Genomic DNA, 19,141 nt, shown 5'->3' with positions numbered 1-19,141 from the left:
GCTGGCCAAAACCGGTTGTGATTTTGTGCACATTCCCGTTTGTTTGTTTGTTTCCTGTCTCCCCTAGAAGGGCTTTTTGCCCCCTATTGTCTTCCCCTATTTATTGTCTTCAGAAAAGACTGACCAACCAGAATTCACTGTCTGTGCATATATTTATAGGTCTTAGGGGGGTGCAGAAAGGAAGGCTTTTGTCCTATACAAAAAAAATCAAATGTCATTAAAATGGATGCTGCATGGAAAAGGAAGGAAAGGAAAACACACCTTTTTGAAATAGTAATTCAAAAGAGGAACTGCTAAGGAATTTTTGTCATTGTGTCCATCCCTTTGTGAAGCAGAACTCAAGGCAATAAATGAGGAATGATTACTATTTTTTTGGTATGTGCTAATCAACAGATAGATGACCATGGACCATTCAATAGTTTGGATATGCTGAAAAATAAACCAGGTACACGACGTTGATGATTAGTTTATCATTATTATGTGACTTAAAGTAGCAGTTTGTATTCTTTTTGTTTCAAGCATAACACCTTATGTTGCCAAAACATGGCATGTATTTAGGTATTTAATGAGCAGTCTGTGAGAGACGGTTATGGTGACTGTGCGTGATAAAAATTATTTTCCTGTATATTTGTGAGATACTCAGGCAGAATCAGATTTGGATTGAAAATACTCAACAAACACTGTTAGAAAAGACACATTGCGAAAAAACTTTCCATGAATCCGTGAGTGTTTGTAAATGATGTCTCCATACAAGGAGAGTTTGTAGCAGCGCACATTATCTTTTAACACATGAGGTATCAACATTTTTTAGCTACACTTTAAAAGTCAAAGGTAGTTGATAGATGTAGATAATCGTCTCTACTCCTTGATTTAAATAATTTTTAGTTTATTGTTCGACTACATTAATTTTTGTTCTGAGGGTTTTCAAGACCATTGTTGGAAATTTTTCTGAGTAAAAGTGAAGCATTAATGAAGTTTTTTGCTTTGTAATTTCAGCTCACCTTGCTGTCTTCCTTCATTACCTTATATCTAACAGTGATCCAAGTAGTTTGGTAAGAGAGAAGAGAGATTCAAGATTTCTACTCCTTAATGGAGATTTTTGTTATGTCCTTTTATTGACCCTTTAGTGTTCGGTTGACTTATTTTCCCAATATATGTCTTGAAATAAAAGTCACTTTCAACTGCGCAAAACACCTGCAATCCAAGTCAAGTTAAGTTGGGACACTTTATAACCAAGCTAATGCTGGTGCTTCTAGTAGTGCTATCCTGCTCCCCACCCCTTCTCAATGTGGTTTCTTGCAATTCTGCCTGCCAATAGTAAGAGCAGTTTTCAATTGAGTGTCGAAAGTAGTTTTGCGTTTGCTTTGGTTTTGCATAACTGTACTTTGTGATTGGTTAACAAAACTCGCACCAAATTCTCAACCAATGGGAATCCAAACCAAAACCAATCGTGTTTATGCTGCAAATGTTTTCCTGCACTTGGTGCCAGTTACATGTATTTGCTTCAAATTTTGATTGGCTTGTTGTGTTGTTCACATCTGTTGCGATTGGCCGGAGTAATTATGTTGGTTATGGTTTTACACCACTCAATTGGAAACTGCTCTATTGCCAACCAACATTGAGAAGGAAGGGTGATGAGATCCATCCCAGCAAATGCGACTGAGACTTTAAGCTGTACATGAGCGTAAAGAATAGGTATCAACTTCACTGGGCTGCTGCCACAATTAACATGGATGAACATTTGAAAAAAAAAAGTATTTCCCAATGACTTAATGATTATTGTCAAGTTGAAAAGCTGACATACAACACCTGCTTTTGTTAGTGTAGTCTCAGTTATTAAATATTTTCCCTCTGCAGTTCTTTTGGCTGGTAACAGAATCTTACAAAGAAGGAACACCAAAAGAAATGAAGAAATGGTCATATGAAATCTACTCTACATTTCTTGCTGAGCGGGCAGTATGTATTGCTGGATGATTCTTTAACAAATAATTTAAAACATTGCTTAATCCTAGTTTAAAGTCATTGCCAATATATGAGCTTGGGAAACTGGTGCCTGGAAAGTCAGTGGGGGCCTCACATAATTGAGGCATGCCAAGAGGTATTAAAAAAAAAAAATTCAGTGGAACAGACAATACTTACATGTACCTAACCCAATACTTACCAGGAGTCCCCTAGCCAAAATGGGGGTGGGTGTGGTAGGGCAAAAATCCACAATGATCCGTGACGATCAGCTAAATTGCAGGCTAAATATATTACACAAAGCGAACCTGCCCTGCCAAGACCTATGGACCACCCCACAGATCACATACTGCCATGAACCTGACAGCTGACTGCATTGGCTCGAGCTTAACCTTGCCTAAATTACATTTAGTCACATAATAATTTGTTGAGGATCTATACCAAAAACATGTTATGATTAATAAAACTCGAACTTAAGTGCCAGTGTCTTCACTTGTGTTATTTGAACTCATTATTTAATTACAGGTGTTAAGTTCAAACTGTCATTATTTTCAAATAAATCATTTTATACTTTTAGGGTTGACTGTTTTTAGTATAAAGACAGTAAATTCTTCTTGTTCTCCTTCTGCTTTACTCTTGTGTAGTTAGATAGCATTAGCCCTCCTCAGTTAGCAATTTCCTTTGTTTTTATCTTACTGTAGTTGTTTGGTTGTACTCTCCATTATAATAATTTTATATACATTTTTGCTGTGACATTACAAAAAGTCTTGAATTGAGAATAACCTCTGACTTGTCAAGTCAACCAATACCCAAGTACTGTATGATGGTGGATATTTTTTTGTTCTAGCCTCTTAAAGTGGACATGGATAAAGAAACCATTGTAGAACCTATTGGTAAGTTTATGCCAACTGGTACAGTTGTACCTTTAAAAGAAATATTTTTGTAGCAGAAAAGAAGTTATAATTTTGAAGACATGATTCGGCTGTTACAATAGCCACCGTTGGTTACAAAATAAGTTAGAATTTAATTTTAAATAAATATGTAATACTAACGAGAAATGCAAGTGAAGATAGTAACAAGAACAACAAGACAATGCATGGCAATGTGAGAGTTATACAAAGAGTTTTAAATTAACATGTTTGAGCTGTTGATTTAAGGAGTGTTTCTCCCAGTGGATATGTAAAGTTTCTTTTATCTAAATCTTGAAGCTGGTAGGAGCATGATCTAAAATGCTGAAGCAGCTGGAGGAACATGAAGTGCTGCAATTTTCAGGTTGTTGTGTTTGGTTACATATCTGGTTAATGTTTTCACTTTCTTTTTTTTCAGAGAACTGCTTAAGATCGGAAGATAATCTCAAGAATGTGTTTCAACAAGCAAGGTACACGTAATGGTTAGGTGTTTGGCTGAAGATCCTTGATTAATGATCTTCTATTATTATTCAGCTATTGTGATATTGGATGTTACGACACTAAGTAGTGATAGGTCTGTTTTCAGCCTGTTGCAGTCCATTTGTTGTTTTGGTTTATTGTTTCTCAAACAATGTGAGTCTTTGGTGAGGACATATTCCCATTTTAAACTCCATAACTTTAGTGCACTTATGCTTTTACATTGCAAACCTCCAAAAGCTCTGTTATTTTTTACGTTTATTATCTTTTTATCTTCTCATCTGCATTTGAATGGAACAACATACATTATTTTAATAACCATTAACACATCAAACATGTAAGTCTTCCAACTAGTTCAATTTATCACCAACAGTTGGCAAACATACTATGGTTTGACAAAGCTTTCAATTTAAACCACAGTGAATAACGTTATTCAGGACATGCTAAGGTTAGTTTTGTGATCAGTTGGCTGAACGTCTGGCAGCAACTGTCCATCTGCTTCAGAGATGTTTCTACGCTGGTTTGATTTTCTTGTGTGTCATGACAAGTGTAACATTTTATATCCTTGTTACAGAAATGCTGCAGGAGAAGAAATAGGAGAACTGTTGGCAGACTTTAGGAACAAAAGGGCTCTTGGTCTTGGTAGTTTGTTTGGAGATCACCAGCTTCAAGGTATAAAACTGGCACCTTCAAACTATCAAAAAACTTAACTCAGTGGGCTTTGTAGTTAACAAATGAAAGCCTTAACCATGCCTTGCTTTTTTAGTTAGTTGGAGCTATTAATATTAAAAAGTAGATTTAAATAATTATTGCTGGCGACAAGAGGAGCCCGCAATCCTATCTCAACATTGCTTTTACAAACGCATGCGCGGCAGTTGTGTAGTTTGACCCTGACTCGATTTTTGCTTAATTCATGAGTCTTCCACTAAGAATGTATGGAATGCAAAGAAGGCTATTTTCTCACGCGCATCATGCATAACAGCATAGCAGCCCAATCCAAATCAAGCATGTCAATCTGGATTCGACGTTTCCGTTCATGTCATGTTGGATGCCATTTCCGGGCCGCATTCCGCCTAAGCGAGTAGCAAGAGTGTTGTTCGTCTGTTAGTCCTTGACCTCAAGCGTCGAGCGAGAGTCGTATCTGTTTGTCCTTTACTTCAAGCGTGGAGCATCGGTATTGTTCGTCCTTGACCTGACAAACGCATAGTCTGAGATTGTTGTCTTTGATCTGATAGAAGCGAGTGCATTGTTCGTCCTTCAGTCCTTGGAATGGGGTTCGTTTCAGTTTATGAAGTGTACATACAGTAACATTTTAAGCTATACGCATCAACAAGTGCCTAAGTTTTGCTTGTTATGGTTTTAAATAAATAATTGTTGCGTTACCTAAATCATTTTAACTCGATCAATACACATATTTTACAACCTACAGTGACTTTCTTTGCACCTTCAAACAACAACAATTACAGCATATTACTAGAACTAAGCAAAACAAAACAATGGGACTAGTGTCTCGTGGAATTATTTAGTGTTGGTAACTGTTTCACAGGTTTAGTAAGAGGAAAAAGCGAGTCAACCCCGCGAAACAAATCCTTTCTTCCTATCATCCCCCAAATCTCTCATTAACCAAATAGCCAAAAATGCATTGTCCTCGCCCGCATTTCCTAACCTTTGGTTATTACTAGTGGTAAAACTTAATGAGGTCACATCTGTTTGCTCTATTGAGGAATGGTGCAGTGTTCATGTTTTGTGGTTACCAAATAAGCCGTATAAGGCTAAGAAGTTTCTTAAATCAGATTTATAACAGACTAATCACAACAGATATCATATTTAAATTGTTATCTTTGGGACAGATGATGACATGGACAAGGGAAAGGAACTTCAAGTTGTGGAACAAACTCTTATGCCACATTTGGAAAGTGTCTTGTAAGTGTTCTTCCATGCATATGTTAATCATCTCAACATAATTATATCTGACCTGAGTTGTCTTTTGAATTTGTCCACCAAACTTTGAAATACATAATATAATCAGGGTTTTCAGTGGTATTAGAGAGTACTGGATCTATACTGAAAAACTGGATGGTGATGTTCATGCCATGGGGTGTGTGAAGCAAGTGCTGAAAACATAAGCTGCTAGGGAAGTACGGGGACATGCCCCCCAGTGAAACTTTTGAGATTACACCCTGTAAAACATTACTGGTGTTCCTGAGAACAGTGAAGCAATCACTCACCCGAGTCTTAAATTTGGATTTAAAAACTGTTGTCCAGGGCTGACTATCAAACAGTCTGTTAACTTGCGTGCTGTTTTTGTTGTTTTCAGGGCTGAACTTGATTCAAATACTACTGCTGATGCTTCAGAGATTGACAGAAAGTATGTTTTTCCAGTTTACTTGTCAGATACTACAGTACTGAGCAAAAGTAATGAGAGTAAATTTCAATGAATTTCATTGAAATTTGATGAAAAGTAGCGAAAAACAGTGAAATTTCGACGGACAGAAAACTTGAACAAATCTTTGGTGAATTTTCGAAGCCGCTAATGTTATGCTAATTCGAGCAAAAGTGGCATTTCGAAATTTCGGTCAGTCAGTCTCGAATTTTCGAAGAGAAATTTGATTTTTCGAGAGAATGGTTTTGAATTTTCAATGAGTAGTTCTTTGCAAATGGCATTTATCTTGTTCTCAACAACAATCGATGCATGTGTAAGCATGCCAACCACACATTTGCAAGTAGAGAGAATTCTGGGCACCGTATCATCACTTGTATGTAAACAAGATGTCACACAGTATAAGAGCTATTTTAATGCTGTCATGCAAGCCTTTTTCTTTGTCAGTGAATGCATGGAAAGCAGCTCTTTATACAGTGTCATTTGTTTAAATAAAACTAAACATGAGAGTGATGTATTATTCAACATGACACAGGCATACTTGGAAAAAGGAAATCCTAGTGCTCCTATCAGGAGTCGAACCTAGAGATGCTCTACCACTGAGTTACAGGAGACTTGTGGGAGCTAAGGCCAATGAACTAAAATATGTTTTCCTTTGTTTTAGCTCTGCTATGGCATCTGCTCTTACTACCTTTTTAAAACAAGTTGGACTCACCATAAAGGTCAGTTACGTTACATTTCAGGGCCAGGCAACAGTGTCACTGGAGTGTAATTTCTCTGGGTTTAGCTCATTCTTGTAATTGTGAAAATGTTCCATAAAAATTTATCATTTATGGTGATTTGACATGCCTGGATTCAATATATTGGGTCAGTTTACCTTAGGAAATAAATTTTAACTGCTTTATAACCTGATATCAGGCCTTCCTAGGGAAGGGGGGGGGGGGGGGAGGGGAAGAGGAGAAAGGGTAGGAAGGCCTTACATAAAAGCATTCATTGGCTTGTGCCTTTCCTTTCCCATCAATTTCTTTTTATAAAAGGATATAGAATCTGTAGTAAAATTTTTCACAGAAGCACAAGTGAATGGGGGCTGATATACTTTGCCATTTTCCTTTTGCACAACAACACACACAAGTATTTTGATGTTGTCTCGATTTCCTATGGCATAATGGTTATTAATCATTTATTATCAAATGGTATTATCACTTCTACCCTACTGGAAGATGTCTATTATTTTGAGGTTATTTCAGTGGTACAGTGGAACCTCTCCTTCCGGACACCTCTTTGATTTGTATTTTTTTCTTTTTTGTAGCAACAGGGTAACAACACAAACATCCTGGAAAGATATTCAAGCTTCACACGGAAAGAGAACAAGACACTTTTTAAAATTAAAGCAAGTAAAAAGGTAGGCATGCAAAAAAACACAGGATTTGGGGTGGGGTGTGGGTCATAGTCTGTTGTGTGGCTTTTATCATGAGTGTGGTGTTAAGAGTTTTTACTATTTATCAGCTTTAGGTGTGGCGCCACGACGACATTGAAACGCCAATGTTTTATAAGTTTATCTTTAATATCCACATGTCTTTGCTTTAGGAAATCTCTCTTGATTTTTTTGAGTAAGTTGGTTGGTTATTCGTGTGACAGGGTGACACAATGAGAACAATATGGTTGTGAAAGTTGTTAATGAGGCAGATGTAATTTATGCTGTGGGTGAGTGAAGAGGGTTTTTGAAGTTTGGTGATGCTGGATGCAAAGATGAAAACATTAAGGTAGAATTAGTAATATTTGGTAGGAGGGCGAGGTATTGGTAAGTCAAGGACAGTCAAGTGGTTGAACAGTTCATTTATCAGCAATTTGTTTGTGATTTGTTCTTTGGTCATTGGAGTATTTACATTCTTTGGTGGTTTGGATTTCTCTGGAAGCTTTTTGAGCTTTCTTTCACTAAACTGGGGCAAGACATTGAAGGAGAATTAGTGTCTGGCCTAATAAACTTGCATTTGGCAGGAAATTCACAATTTTGTTTGCCACTTAAATGCGCATCATGTTCATCAACTCGCTGTTGGTTTATTGTACCACATTGTTACCTTAGAGACAATGAAACAAGCTGATTCAGGTCCATCTTTCTTGTTGCTCTTTCAAATGCCTCTACAGACGACAGATTCCTTAGAAGAGCTCTAATTTTTCTCCAGATGTGAGAGTGTGTTAGAAATTCATCTTCATGTGTTACAGCAAATTGGAATTCTCCAAGACTCCCTTGTGTGTTTGCATGAGGTCATGTCTATTTATTTATTTATTTATTTACTTATTTTTCATTTTTCATTGACTAGATCAAAGGGCATCATTTTGTCAGCCAACACTACACCAGTCCAACCTTCTGCAATCACTGTAACAATCTACTGTGGGGAATTGGAGACCAAGGTTTTCAATGCTCAAGTATGTTATTGGTTAATGCTAAAGAGAGCTAACTTGTGAAACCTAGTGCAATAAATTTGGATCATGATATGTTGACTTATTCAACAGCTACAGTCCAGGCCATAAACCTTGAAACAGTTTGAACGGATCTCATTCCCCTTCCCCTTTTCAGTGATGTTTCCTCCACAAAAAACAAAGAGCAGTTACGATGAAATAGCATTGAGTCAACATTGAGTTGGAGAGTGGGGTGTTTCAAAGAATTTGAAGATTGTAGATTAATTAAAACTGTGTCTACCTTGCATTGAGGAGACCATCATAATATAGACATATTTATATTTATAGTTTACTTGTAACTGAGAGACAAAATTATAAGCTGGACCTTTGCATAACAGACATTGTTAGTAATATTTTATTTTGGTATCAGAAAGATTCAACTGTGAAATGACAACCGTTGTAGTTATGTACCAATGGTACATTTAGTACAGTAGCTAGACACTAGTTAACTGTTTTTGCAGCTACTATGGGGGATGTGTTGCTATATAGTGCCACCCTTTCCATGACAGAAAAATAATTTATTTACTCAGGCCTTTAGGGTAACTGGGTTCTAATGGTTTTTTTGTTCCTTTTATTAGCTTGTGAGTACAACGTTCACAAAGGAAACTGCTTTGAGTCAATTGAGGAATGTCCAGGGCCCAAAAAGAAAAGAGTAAGCCCAGTCTTTTGTAGCCTCCCACGCACTCGTTTTTAGGGGACTGATATTACCTTCTCCCCACAAATGCCTGCTTGCCCAAGCGCCACATTCCTTTCCCATTGTTTTACTCCCCAAGCACCCTAGCCAATCACCATCAAGGCATTGTTTAATAACATCAAATCAAATTGCTGGTTACAATGGCCGCTTCCTTTTCCCGCAAGCTTTGTACAGTCTCTGGTACAGTCTTGAGAGAGATGCCGGAGTTAAGTTGGAATATAAGTATTTTTTTCACTTCTGGAATGGCTGATCATGGCTGAAATGCCAAAGCAAATATCGAATGTGAATATAAGCGCTTCTTGTGCGACGTTTAGACACTGCTGGGAGAGTCAAAATCTTCGGGAAAGTGTAATCGATCTTCCCCGCCTGATCAAGTTGACAATCAGTGAAGAGATCACTCTTACAGGTGCGGTAACTCTGGAGCAGATTTGTTTGTTTGTACCAAGGGCTACTAGAGACTAACTCGATTCGAGAAAGCAAAGAAGAATGTAGAAGGTATCAAGGGGAGATCTGCAGTATTTATCAGTCCATTAAAGACTATTAAACAGAAAGTTAAACGACAAAGAGCCGATCAACTTGTGGTCCTTGTGGAAAATGTCGCACATGTCCCCGAACAAATTGCAACAACGAAGCGAGTTTCAACTGCAAAATCTTTACAGTTTACCGACATATCGAGTAACATTTCGGTTTCCTCCATAGCGACAAGGTCGACAAGATTGAAGGCAAAGCTTGATAAATATTAAAGCGACTTTGCTTAACCAGTCGGCAAATTGACGAAAATAGTTAGTTGATAGGCATTTAAACGAGAAATTTTGAACGTAGGGCTGAAAGCTCAAGTAACGTCGCTCAAGTTCTGTGTCCGCCGTGATGTTTTTCACTGTTCTCGCGAGAGGCGTTCTTAGGTCAAGGTCAACCTTCCAGATTTTAGAAGGTTCACTGTGATTGGCTTAGTGGCGGAAAGGAATGTGGTGCTTGGGTAAGCAGGCGTTTGTGGGGAGGAGGTAATACGAGTCCCCTAAAAACAACTGCTTGGGAGGCTAAGTCTCTTGTTTATCCTAGTATAATTAATCTATCCTGTTAATTGTACTTAAAAGCAAATAACCCGACCCATGACCTTCTAAAGTTACATTAGTTGGTTGCTGTAACCACTGGACTACTGGGAAACAGCTAAGCCATTGTGTTCCAAATAACCTTATTTGTTGATAAAAACAAAGATTCATTTCCACTGCCCACAGACACTGCACCACAGTTTCTCTAGAAACGACTCCCTTATCCACTTTTAACTCGTGAACTGTGTGTGCGCAATGAACAAGTAATCGTACTGAATGAAAATGTCACTCTGTTGGTCGTTCCATCTGTCACTCGATAGACTGTTAATTTTTGCAAATATGGGGAACTCTCACGGCTTGCTTAAGTTTTTCTTCTCGTTCAATTAAAATACAGTTGAACCTCCCATAAGTGACCACCCAAAATGCCAAGATTTAGTGGTCGCTTATGAGAGTCGAACAAAAGGTGGTCTGTAGTCCAAAATCAGGTCTGACACATCTCCTTAGTCGAAAAGAATTTATCGCATACATTTTCCTAGTTACAATACGAGCAGTGCTAAGTTGTCACTAAAGGTTCCTTTTAAACTCTGAGTAATGTAGTGCATACATCGAACATAGAGATCAGACCATGTGTCAAGTGATCGCTTACAAGAGGTTCCCGACACAAACATTCCAGAAGTAATTCTACCTGACCAGGACATAGATGGGCACTATCTGAAATCATGTCAATGTCAGTGGTAAAATATCAAATTGAATTTTTTTGTTGTTGAAAAGAGTGAAAAGAAATGTTGCTGAGGTTTTCAAAAACAAGCATATAGATAACATGTGATAGTTATTATTAGATTCAAGGGCATGTGACAAAATCAAACGTCTCAGGAATGTATAAGTGATATCTTTGCGTGGTTGCTTTTTATCTCTAACATTGCTGTTTTGTTTGTTGTAGAAACTTAATTCAGCCATCAGATCACCATCATTTGCTAATTATAACAGGAAAATAAGTCAACCTGTTGAATCATGTGAGTAGCATGCTGCTTCTTAATAATGAGTGCAATGAATAGCCGGACATTGCAGTGCTGTTCAAAAGTAATGCCAATAAATTCTGGGAAAATTAATTTTTTTGTGCCTCCTTTTGGTTACGCAGGACCCAAGAAGGTTGCTCTCATTATTTATATATTTATTTAAATGGATGCTAAATCGATGAATGAGAATAGAATGACTTCAGAATAACTTTCAATAAGTCTTGAAATTGCAAAATATGCAATTGAACTGTGCTTCTGTGACATCACAAGAGGTTATGAATTACCACTAGATAATGCAATGTGCAGTTCCAGAAAAAATCCATACCCACCCCAAGGAAGGTCATCAGAAATTCATAGGGGGAGGGGGGGGGGGCCCTTAAAAGTCAAAATTTTAGACGCAAAGTATGAAACTACACTGGAATTTCCTGGGAAGAGGGAGGGTGCAAAACAAAACACCTTCCATGGGGGGAGTATGGATATTTTCTGGAACTGCACTATCATTTAACTTCAGACGCTTGTTAAGCTGAAAACTTGGACACAAAAATTGTGTTGGTAATTCCAATTTTAGTAGCTTAAAACATCACAGTAATGTGTGATCTACTTGCATAATCTGCCAACATCCCTACAAATTGTTAGTGCAATTGACTTCAGAATTCAGAGATGTGAAGGTTAAGGAGTGAACGTGTCTTTACCACAGAAATTTGGATTATGAATTTATTTGTAGGCAAGGGTGCTGCACAACCTAATTAAGTTAGCACAAAACATTAATTGAGAATTTAATAGAATTTGATTGGAATGGACATTTGAAGTTTGGAGTTTCACAATTACTGCAAGCAGAAGTATGAACACTTTGACTTAACAAAGGAAAAACTGAATCAAATTATTACGTGCAGATTTGGACATGCCATGGCAGTTCATATAGCAGGTGTTTTGTTTGAAATATGTCATTTCATTTCATGGTGTGGTACATTTTTTTCTTACAGAATTTAGCAAAATGGGAGCAATTATTATTATAGAGGACCAGAGATACATTTTCATGCAAAACGCCCCAATTTAGTATCAGTAAACATGGCATGTTTGTTGTCAATTATTTAACTGAAAGTAGAGATCTGATAGTTATATATAAAAGAAATGTTAGCAAGCATTGCTCAAATGATAGCTAAGGTGTACAAATTACTCTCTGCATTGCCTTTGCACAGTATCACTAAAGCATTTTGCTTCTTTGTAGTAAATGTTTGTAAATAATTTGATAGTTATATTTGCTCGTTATTGGATACCTCAGTTTCTTATTTACATCCTGTCTCTTCAAATTTTGTTGAAAATGACAACACTGGACAAAATAGTTCTCATCATTATGCTGAAGCTCAATCTTATGATAGTTTACCTATCCAGGTCTTCATGCCAAGTGATACAAGGCCTGTTACATGTTTGAGGTCTCTGTTAATCAGGGACTCGGGTCCCAGCCTGCATAGCTCTTAGGGTGGGTGAGAAATGCAAGCTTCACATCCCAAGGGGAAAATTGAAAATTTTATTCTAAGTTGTTAATATTCATGTAGATGGGGTAAAGAATTGGAATCATGAAGGTCATGATGACGAGGATGGGTCAGAAAATGGAGTCCCAGGTAAGAGGAATAATTTGTTACCTAATAGCCTGCATCCATGATTGCAAAGCTAAGACATTGTCATGTTACAGTCTCTATATTCTACATATAGCAGAATACTGGGTTGACCACAGTCAGCCTACTACTTTTGACCATCAGATTACTTTGTCTTGCCATTCATGTTATTGAAAATGACATTTATTTCACATATCCTGATTGACAGCATACTGGTATGAATGAAGGAAACCAGAATGATTTTCGAGGGAAAAGTTGGTTGTGTGATAGCCACCTGTACTATATGTCAACTTCCATTACTGTATGTCACTTTGTTTTCCTCAAAAATGTTCTCTATCCATTGGCTTTAACTTTTTATGGTTAGAGATTGATGTTTCTGCATAAAAAACTTCTGTCTAAGCTGTACTTAAAGAAAAATCACACCCCTACCTTTGAAACTTGATTTCAGAACGAAAGAACAGCTTAAAAAAGTAATTAAAGTGTGTTGCGTCTCTGTGGTTAAAGCTAAGAAATGCATTTTTTGATTACATAATTGTTGGCCAAAACAACCTGGTGTTCAGATATAAGGGATCTTTCTTGAGTGCTAAAGGCTGTCAACAAAAGATGACATGGTACAGAGGAAAAACCTGACGTTTTTTCAAGACCTACAGTGTAGACACTAGACGTATTAAGTTGTAAGGTTGTCTTTTGGTGACCTCTATCCTTGGAGGATAATTTCATATCTTTAAGCCCTCCATTTTCCACTCTATACCCTATTGAGTGTTCTTGAGGGCCATAAATTTTCATATTTAATAGTGAGTATAGAATATGTGTTTTCATGGGCACATGATCTCAAATGTTCCTGCTCTTATCTCAACCAAATTAATGTGGTTTTGTAGAAAATTACAGTAACGTTCCTTGGTGGTATTTCCTGGTTAAATACTTTCCAGATTTGTGCAGGATTGACAGATTTTGATTGGTCTATAGTGTCTCTCTTGACAGTTGCAACAGCAGAAGGCTACCAATGCCTTCCAAAGGACACCAGGAAGAATATACTGTAGACTCACAAAATTATCGGCAGCATTGAATTGAATGTGTTAAGGATTTTTTTGCAATTTAATTGTGATTATTGTTTCTTTCAGTAGATTACAAGCCAAAAAGTGGGTCATTTGATGAAGATATGGTAAGGAGCGAAGTCTGCGTAAAGTTATATATGGGTATATGTAACAACAGATAGTTAGAATTAATAATAATAATGTTGTTATGTCTATCGTTAATTGGTAAATTCTCCTTGAGCATTTGCATCTGGTTATGTAACTGTAAACACACTGTAAGGCAACAAAATGACATCATACCCCTGCTTACATCTAATATGGTGGCATTAGTGAATGAACCTGTTGTATATTAAACTTCTGAACAACTTTATTTCTCAGATTTCAGGTGGAAGAGAGAACAGGTAAAGCAATGATTCCTTGCTAATAAGCAGGTGGTAGTTTTGCAGTATGTCACTGATTTACGTTAATGTGACAACCAGAGGACTTCAGAGAGGTCTTTTGCTTTCAATAGTGGTTGGCACATTTGAATAAACAAAAGAATAATTTTTGTCAGGAATTTAACATAGAAATCATTAATTAAAACGAGGAATTGCTAAAGATCACTCTGTTAAAAGTCTACAGAACAAATTTTAACATTTGAGTGCATTGTAGAGTTTATAGAGGAAATCTTATGTCTAAATTTTCTTCATGTAAACAATGCTTTGTTTTCAATGTTGATTTATTAAAAATAGATGTTACCATGGAAATGGTACCAAGCTCAGCTTAACTAATGACAAGGTCCTTAGTAAGAAGATACACAAGCACTCAGACATGTACAGTTTGAAAGTAATCATATGCAAATGAGATGCAAGTACAACTAAACTGTCTCCTTAAATTAAAAAGTGAGGGTTAGTTGACTGCAGTTTCTCAACATACAATAATGACAAGAAAAAACATCCTGGGTTTTAAATTGCTCTGTGCAAAGGACCAAACACCTCAGGAGTCAATATTTTAACAAACATGTCAACTGCATAGCATGCGTTAAGAAGACAACTTTACTTCTGTGTTTCTTGTGGATAGTTGTCATTGTACCTCACTAAAGTGTTGAAAATGTAGTACGTGTAGCATTTACAAATGACCAACTTATGATATGATTGGTGACTGTTAAAGGCAATTTTTCTTTTATTACTAATCCTGCCCTAATGGTTTCCTTTGCATATATCCAACATCACTGAAAGACACCAGCAGTAGCACCAACATTGTAACTTTGTTTCGTTCTTTCAGCTACTAGATTCAATTGTACATTTGACAAAGTCTGTATTGTAGGTCTTACATATGGCTAAGGCCAAAGTAATAATTGTTTGGCGATTCAAAATAAAGTCTGCTTTTTGAGCTGTGGTCTGTTTCTGTAATTAATGCTTTCTCTGTTTGTTTGGTTTAGAATGGCTGGTGAAGAGCTCTCCAGAGTACCTGACAGGTGATGTGCATTGTCTTTTGAAAGCATTGTTCAATTTAATAGCAATTTAAAAATAATAGAGCATTACTTTATCTCGGACCCAAGTGGTAGAAACAATGCTTCACTTCCCTAGAAGCAAGAAAAAAACTCTACTGATAAAATGAAGTGAAAAAAGTTAAATTTGATCATAAAAAGTAGAAGAATTAAGATGGAAAAGCAGACTGAGTCAATTCATGAATCACCTTGTTAACATAACATCATTGTTATCACACTACTGACAGACAACATCACACAGTCTAGCCTTGTGTCTAACATTTTGATAAGTTGATTCATGGCAACACTTTCTTTGTTGGAGGTAAGATGAGGGCTGAATTTCTGTGTTTAAAGTCTTTGCCAAGAGTTAAAAATGTTTGTTTTTTTTTTTTATTTCAGGGAGCAAGTTTTGGGATCTGGAGAAGTAAGTGTGCCTGTGTTTTTAGCTGTACCATTACTAAAGGTCCTTTGGTGTGATATCTGTCTTTACCGTACCCAAATTCGCGATTAGCTAATCAGAAGCCTTGTCTACTGTCCTGATATTCTAGGATATTAAGTCACTGACCTGATATTGCATTATCATGACTGCTTTCAGTTACGTGAAGTCATGTTACTGTATGATAAACTGAAAAGAGATTTTGTCAATAAAACAGAAATGTCCTAATTTAAGAGTTAGCTGATGTTTTCTGGTCGTAAAAAGAATAAAAACTTTCCCGCCAAACCTGAACTGGAGGGCACTCGCCAACTGTGCAATGTTTTCCGACAAGTACTGACAGATCATATTACCGTAACTACTGAAAGTATCAGTGGATTTTTGGGCTGAAAGAAAGTTGTTGAACTTATGTCAAAATTTGCAATGAAAGGTAGCCATTCAGAAAATTTAAGAACAGTTGTTTTTCATTTTCCTACAGGAAGGGATGCCAAAACATAAGAGGTTAGTTTGTCCAGCTGTGGTATTCCTGTTTGTAGCTTATCAGTAAGGTTTTTGGACCAGGCTTGTTATAATCCAGCTTTGAAGTAACAAAGTATATACTGAAGTTGATGTGCCTTGTGCTTTAGCTGGTAGGAGAAAGGGTAAATAAAAATTGTGAGTTTAGTTTCTGAATATTATTTTATTTTTATATTCAAGTATATTGGTATAATACTTATTGATTTTCTTTAGACAGTCTTAAATCCAGAGATAAGTGTGAAAATTAGTATCACTCAGGGCTTTCTTTCACTCATCCCTTGTCAACTATATTAAGGAGCGCTTGTTTTATTTTTCTTGTTTAATTAGCTACAGTGAAATCTTCCTTGATAAACCTCAATTCCCAAAACATATTGGAAGATCAGAAAGTATGAAGACTCCTGTAAGTATCCACCAAGAAATTATCTTATGAGAAATCCTAACAAGCTAACAAACCCCCAAGAAAGGACATGTGTAGGTACTTGGGAACATGACAACTTCAAATAAAAGTTTGGTATAAAGATTATTGCCGTAAATGGTGTTAACCTAGCTAGGAGTCATGTCACAAGTGGGTGAATTATGATCATGTGGGTGAGTTTTAGTCCTGAGAAGGACTGTTTGAGTTGATGTTGACTGATGTTTCAACAACATTAGCAAAGTCATCATCAGCATGATTACGGCCAACTCAGGTTGTTCAAACATCAGTCACCCAGATGATCATTATTTACCTACTTATAAAATGATATTAAAAAGAATGCTGGACTTTTTACCAAATTAAACTCTGGTGATGATCTCGAATGTTAGTGTAAAAAAAAAAAAGGTTGTAGTTGGTTTGTTTTCACTGTTTCTCGAACTAAATTAGCTGTGTTATGCCCTAAAACCACTCTAGTAAGTCTCCTATGTGTTTTATAATAAATTTTCAGCAGGTAATAAATTCTTGGTTCAGAATATGAGAGCTGTTAGGATTCCAAGTGAGTTTTGAAGGAAAGATTTCAATGAAAATTTGCTGGTTGTCAGTGGATTTAGACGGCACTAAATTGTCAGAAGTTTAAAAGTTATTTGTTAGGTCAGCCAACCAGTCCCTTCTCTGACATGGCACACTGAGCTTCTAATATAGTATCTATCAAACATTTTCAGTTGTTTCTGTAACACTTTAAACACTTTTTATTCTTCTTAGAGGGAATTAACAACAGGTTTAAAGAGAGGAAGAAAATCTTATGCAGGGACAATAGAGACTGTGTAAGTGGGCATCATGGTTTTTGGTTATTCACTATTCCCAAACCTGTTTTTTGAAAGATCCTTCTGATCAAAACAAACTTGGCTTTAGCTTAATTGAAAACATGAAGGTACGTAATGGCATTTAACACAACTTCAAACTTAATCATGTACCCTCGCTTGCTTGAGGTTGCTAAGTCATCATTGTGCAGTTCCAGAAAATATCTATATCCCCCACCCCCTCAGAATTTCCGTTCCAGAGGGTTTATGATGACCCCCTCCCCCCACCCCTCTGGAATTTCCGGGTTTTTAAAACCCTTCTCCCTGAACCCCATTTTCGTTATGACCTCTGCAGAGAAACGTTTGCTATTTTAATACCACGAAGAAACCGCTATGAATATAAGTTGCACATTGAATATGCGATGCTGGATTTTAATCAAGTAGAATTTTGAAGAACTTTGAAAACCCAGTCGAAAACTGGCTGCATGCACAAGAATTGAAAGCTGCCTTTGTGAGCAGTTTCAAAAGGTTCTCGGTTCTCCTTTCAAAACTTCAAAATTAATTAGTCTGTGGATTCACGTCTCGGCACTGAGATCGTGAATGAAATGAATACGAGAAAGAAAAGAAGTTTGTGTTTTTAATGTTTTATGTCAGGTTTTTATAAAATAAACGTCGCTGTCTCACGTCCAACGGAATTCAATCTTGAGCAAAAGTTGCATACATCGCATGCATACAAGTTTCGCATTTGGTGCCACGGGATCAAATTTCAACTCCAATGTTCATCTCTGCAGAATCTTTTCCCTTTCTTCCAGAAATCTTTTTTGTGAAAGATTTCATTGGAGAAATAACACGTTTTGTTGCCGCGGTAAAATAATTTTCCGTGGGAAATAAATTCATTTAACACGACATCGCTCACCGCAGTTGTACATTTCGTCGTGTCAGAAATGTCAGAAATAGATTTCAACTGCAAACTAGCCTGTGGAACTACGAGAAGGCCATGCTCATCAAAATAGTTGCTTTTGTTCAGAAACCTTGTAATCTCCTAATTTGATGCTACAATACGAGTAAAGAGGGCTTTTATTTAATTCAAAACTCGAACCTCAAATGATTGTGAAGTCACAGCCATGCACGGCATGATATGAGGCTGACTGATCGCGCCGCAAAGTCGAACTTCACAGAAAAATACCTGTCACGCGTTACTTTCGCTTATCAAAAGGATTAACCAGACAACACTTCTACCAAAATGTATTTTTCCAGAATGATTCATCGTTTGCACTGCTTTTGTGCTGGATTATAATTATTTTTCCGTAGTGGCGACTGAAAATTCTTGTCAGCCAACTTTGTGTGTCGCTTACAATTTTTTTGTGAATTTCCTTACCCTCTGGAGAAATTCTTCATGGGAACACCCCCCAACCCCTCTGAAATTTCCGTCCATGAACCCCCCAACCCCCTTCGGAATTTCCATTGACCATCTGTGGGGGGAGGGGGGTGGATATTTTCTGGAACTGCACATTACCTATTTATTCAATTCGGGCATTCACTTGATTTTACATCATCATTACCCATTTATTCCGTGCGTGCCCTATTCAGGCAAAGTCAAGATTTCATGTGGTATATGAACTGTATACTTCAGCTGTAAGTACTTTTATGTGTGAGCTACAAGGATGCCTTCTTGGATTTTGGCCTCTGGGCCAAAACCTTTGGGGCAATTACAGTGACTTTTGGTTATTTCAAAGGGTATGGTGAGAGGTGTCTGCTCAGTATAATTACATTATTGTTTCTAATTAATTAAGTAGTTGATGCTACCAAGGATATTGTGTTAAGATCCTGTTATAAGTATTGTTTATTTAAAGCAAACAAAGCTTGCTATAGTTTGTAGCTGTACAAACAAAGATGTCTAATAAGGGATCCTTTTTTAA

General features: G+C 36.9%; 1 protein-coding gene across 13 annotated transcripts in view; it reads left to right on the top strand.

The window, feature by feature from the left end:
* The window catches only part of LOC146471143 (rho guanine nucleotide exchange factor 12-like), a 65,174-nt gene that overhangs the window by 17,358 nt on the left and 28,675 nt on the right, over positions 1–19,141 (top strand). For 11 of the 13 annotated variants that reach the window (XM_085121150.1, XM_085121155.1, XM_085121157.1 and 8 more), the window contains 21 exons: positions 394–445; positions 997–1,052; positions 1,858–1,956; positions 2,807–2,852; positions 3,286–3,337; positions 3,919–4,016; positions 5,195–5,267; positions 5,662–5,712; positions 6,389–6,446; positions 7,034–7,126; positions 8,046–8,151; positions 8,763–8,836; positions 10,868–10,940; positions 12,500–12,565; positions 13,681–13,721; positions 13,972–13,994; positions 15,014–15,049; positions 15,461–15,485; positions 15,973–15,995; positions 16,338–16,410; positions 17,185–17,246. In XM_085121150.1, coding sequence (XP_084977276.1) covers positions 394–445; positions 997–1,052; positions 1,858–1,956; positions 2,807–2,852; positions 3,286–3,337; positions 3,919–4,016; positions 5,195–5,267; positions 5,662–5,712; positions 6,389–6,446; positions 7,034–7,126; positions 8,046–8,151; positions 8,763–8,836; positions 10,868–10,940; positions 12,500–12,565; positions 13,681–13,721; positions 13,972–13,994; positions 15,014–15,049; positions 15,461–15,485; positions 15,973–15,995; positions 16,338–16,410; positions 17,185–17,246 — 1,280 coding nt within the window. The remainder of the gene's footprint in view (positions 1–393; positions 446–996; positions 1,053–1,857; positions 1,957–2,806; positions 2,853–3,285; positions 3,338–3,918; positions 4,017–5,194; positions 5,268–5,661; positions 5,713–6,388; positions 6,447–7,033; positions 7,127–8,045; positions 8,152–8,762; positions 8,837–10,867; positions 10,941–12,499; positions 12,566–13,680; positions 13,722–13,971; positions 13,995–15,013; positions 15,050–15,460; positions 15,486–15,972; positions 15,996–16,337; positions 16,411–17,184; positions 17,247–19,141) is intronic. The other 2 variants (XM_085121152.1, XM_085121148.1) reach the window with 2 other exon arrangements.

Source organism: Pavona decussata, unplaced genomic scaffold (assembly GCF_977016875.1).
Source record: "Pavona decussata unplaced genomic scaffold, jaPavDecu1.1 SCAFFOLD_106, whole genome shotgun sequence".
In the NCBI taxonomy this organism is placed as follows: Eukaryota; Metazoa; Cnidaria; class Anthozoa; order Scleractinia; family Agariciidae; genus Pavona; species Pavona decussata.
Note: the sequence above shows the minus strand (reverse complement) of the source record. Positions and strands in the feature narration are given on the sequence as shown.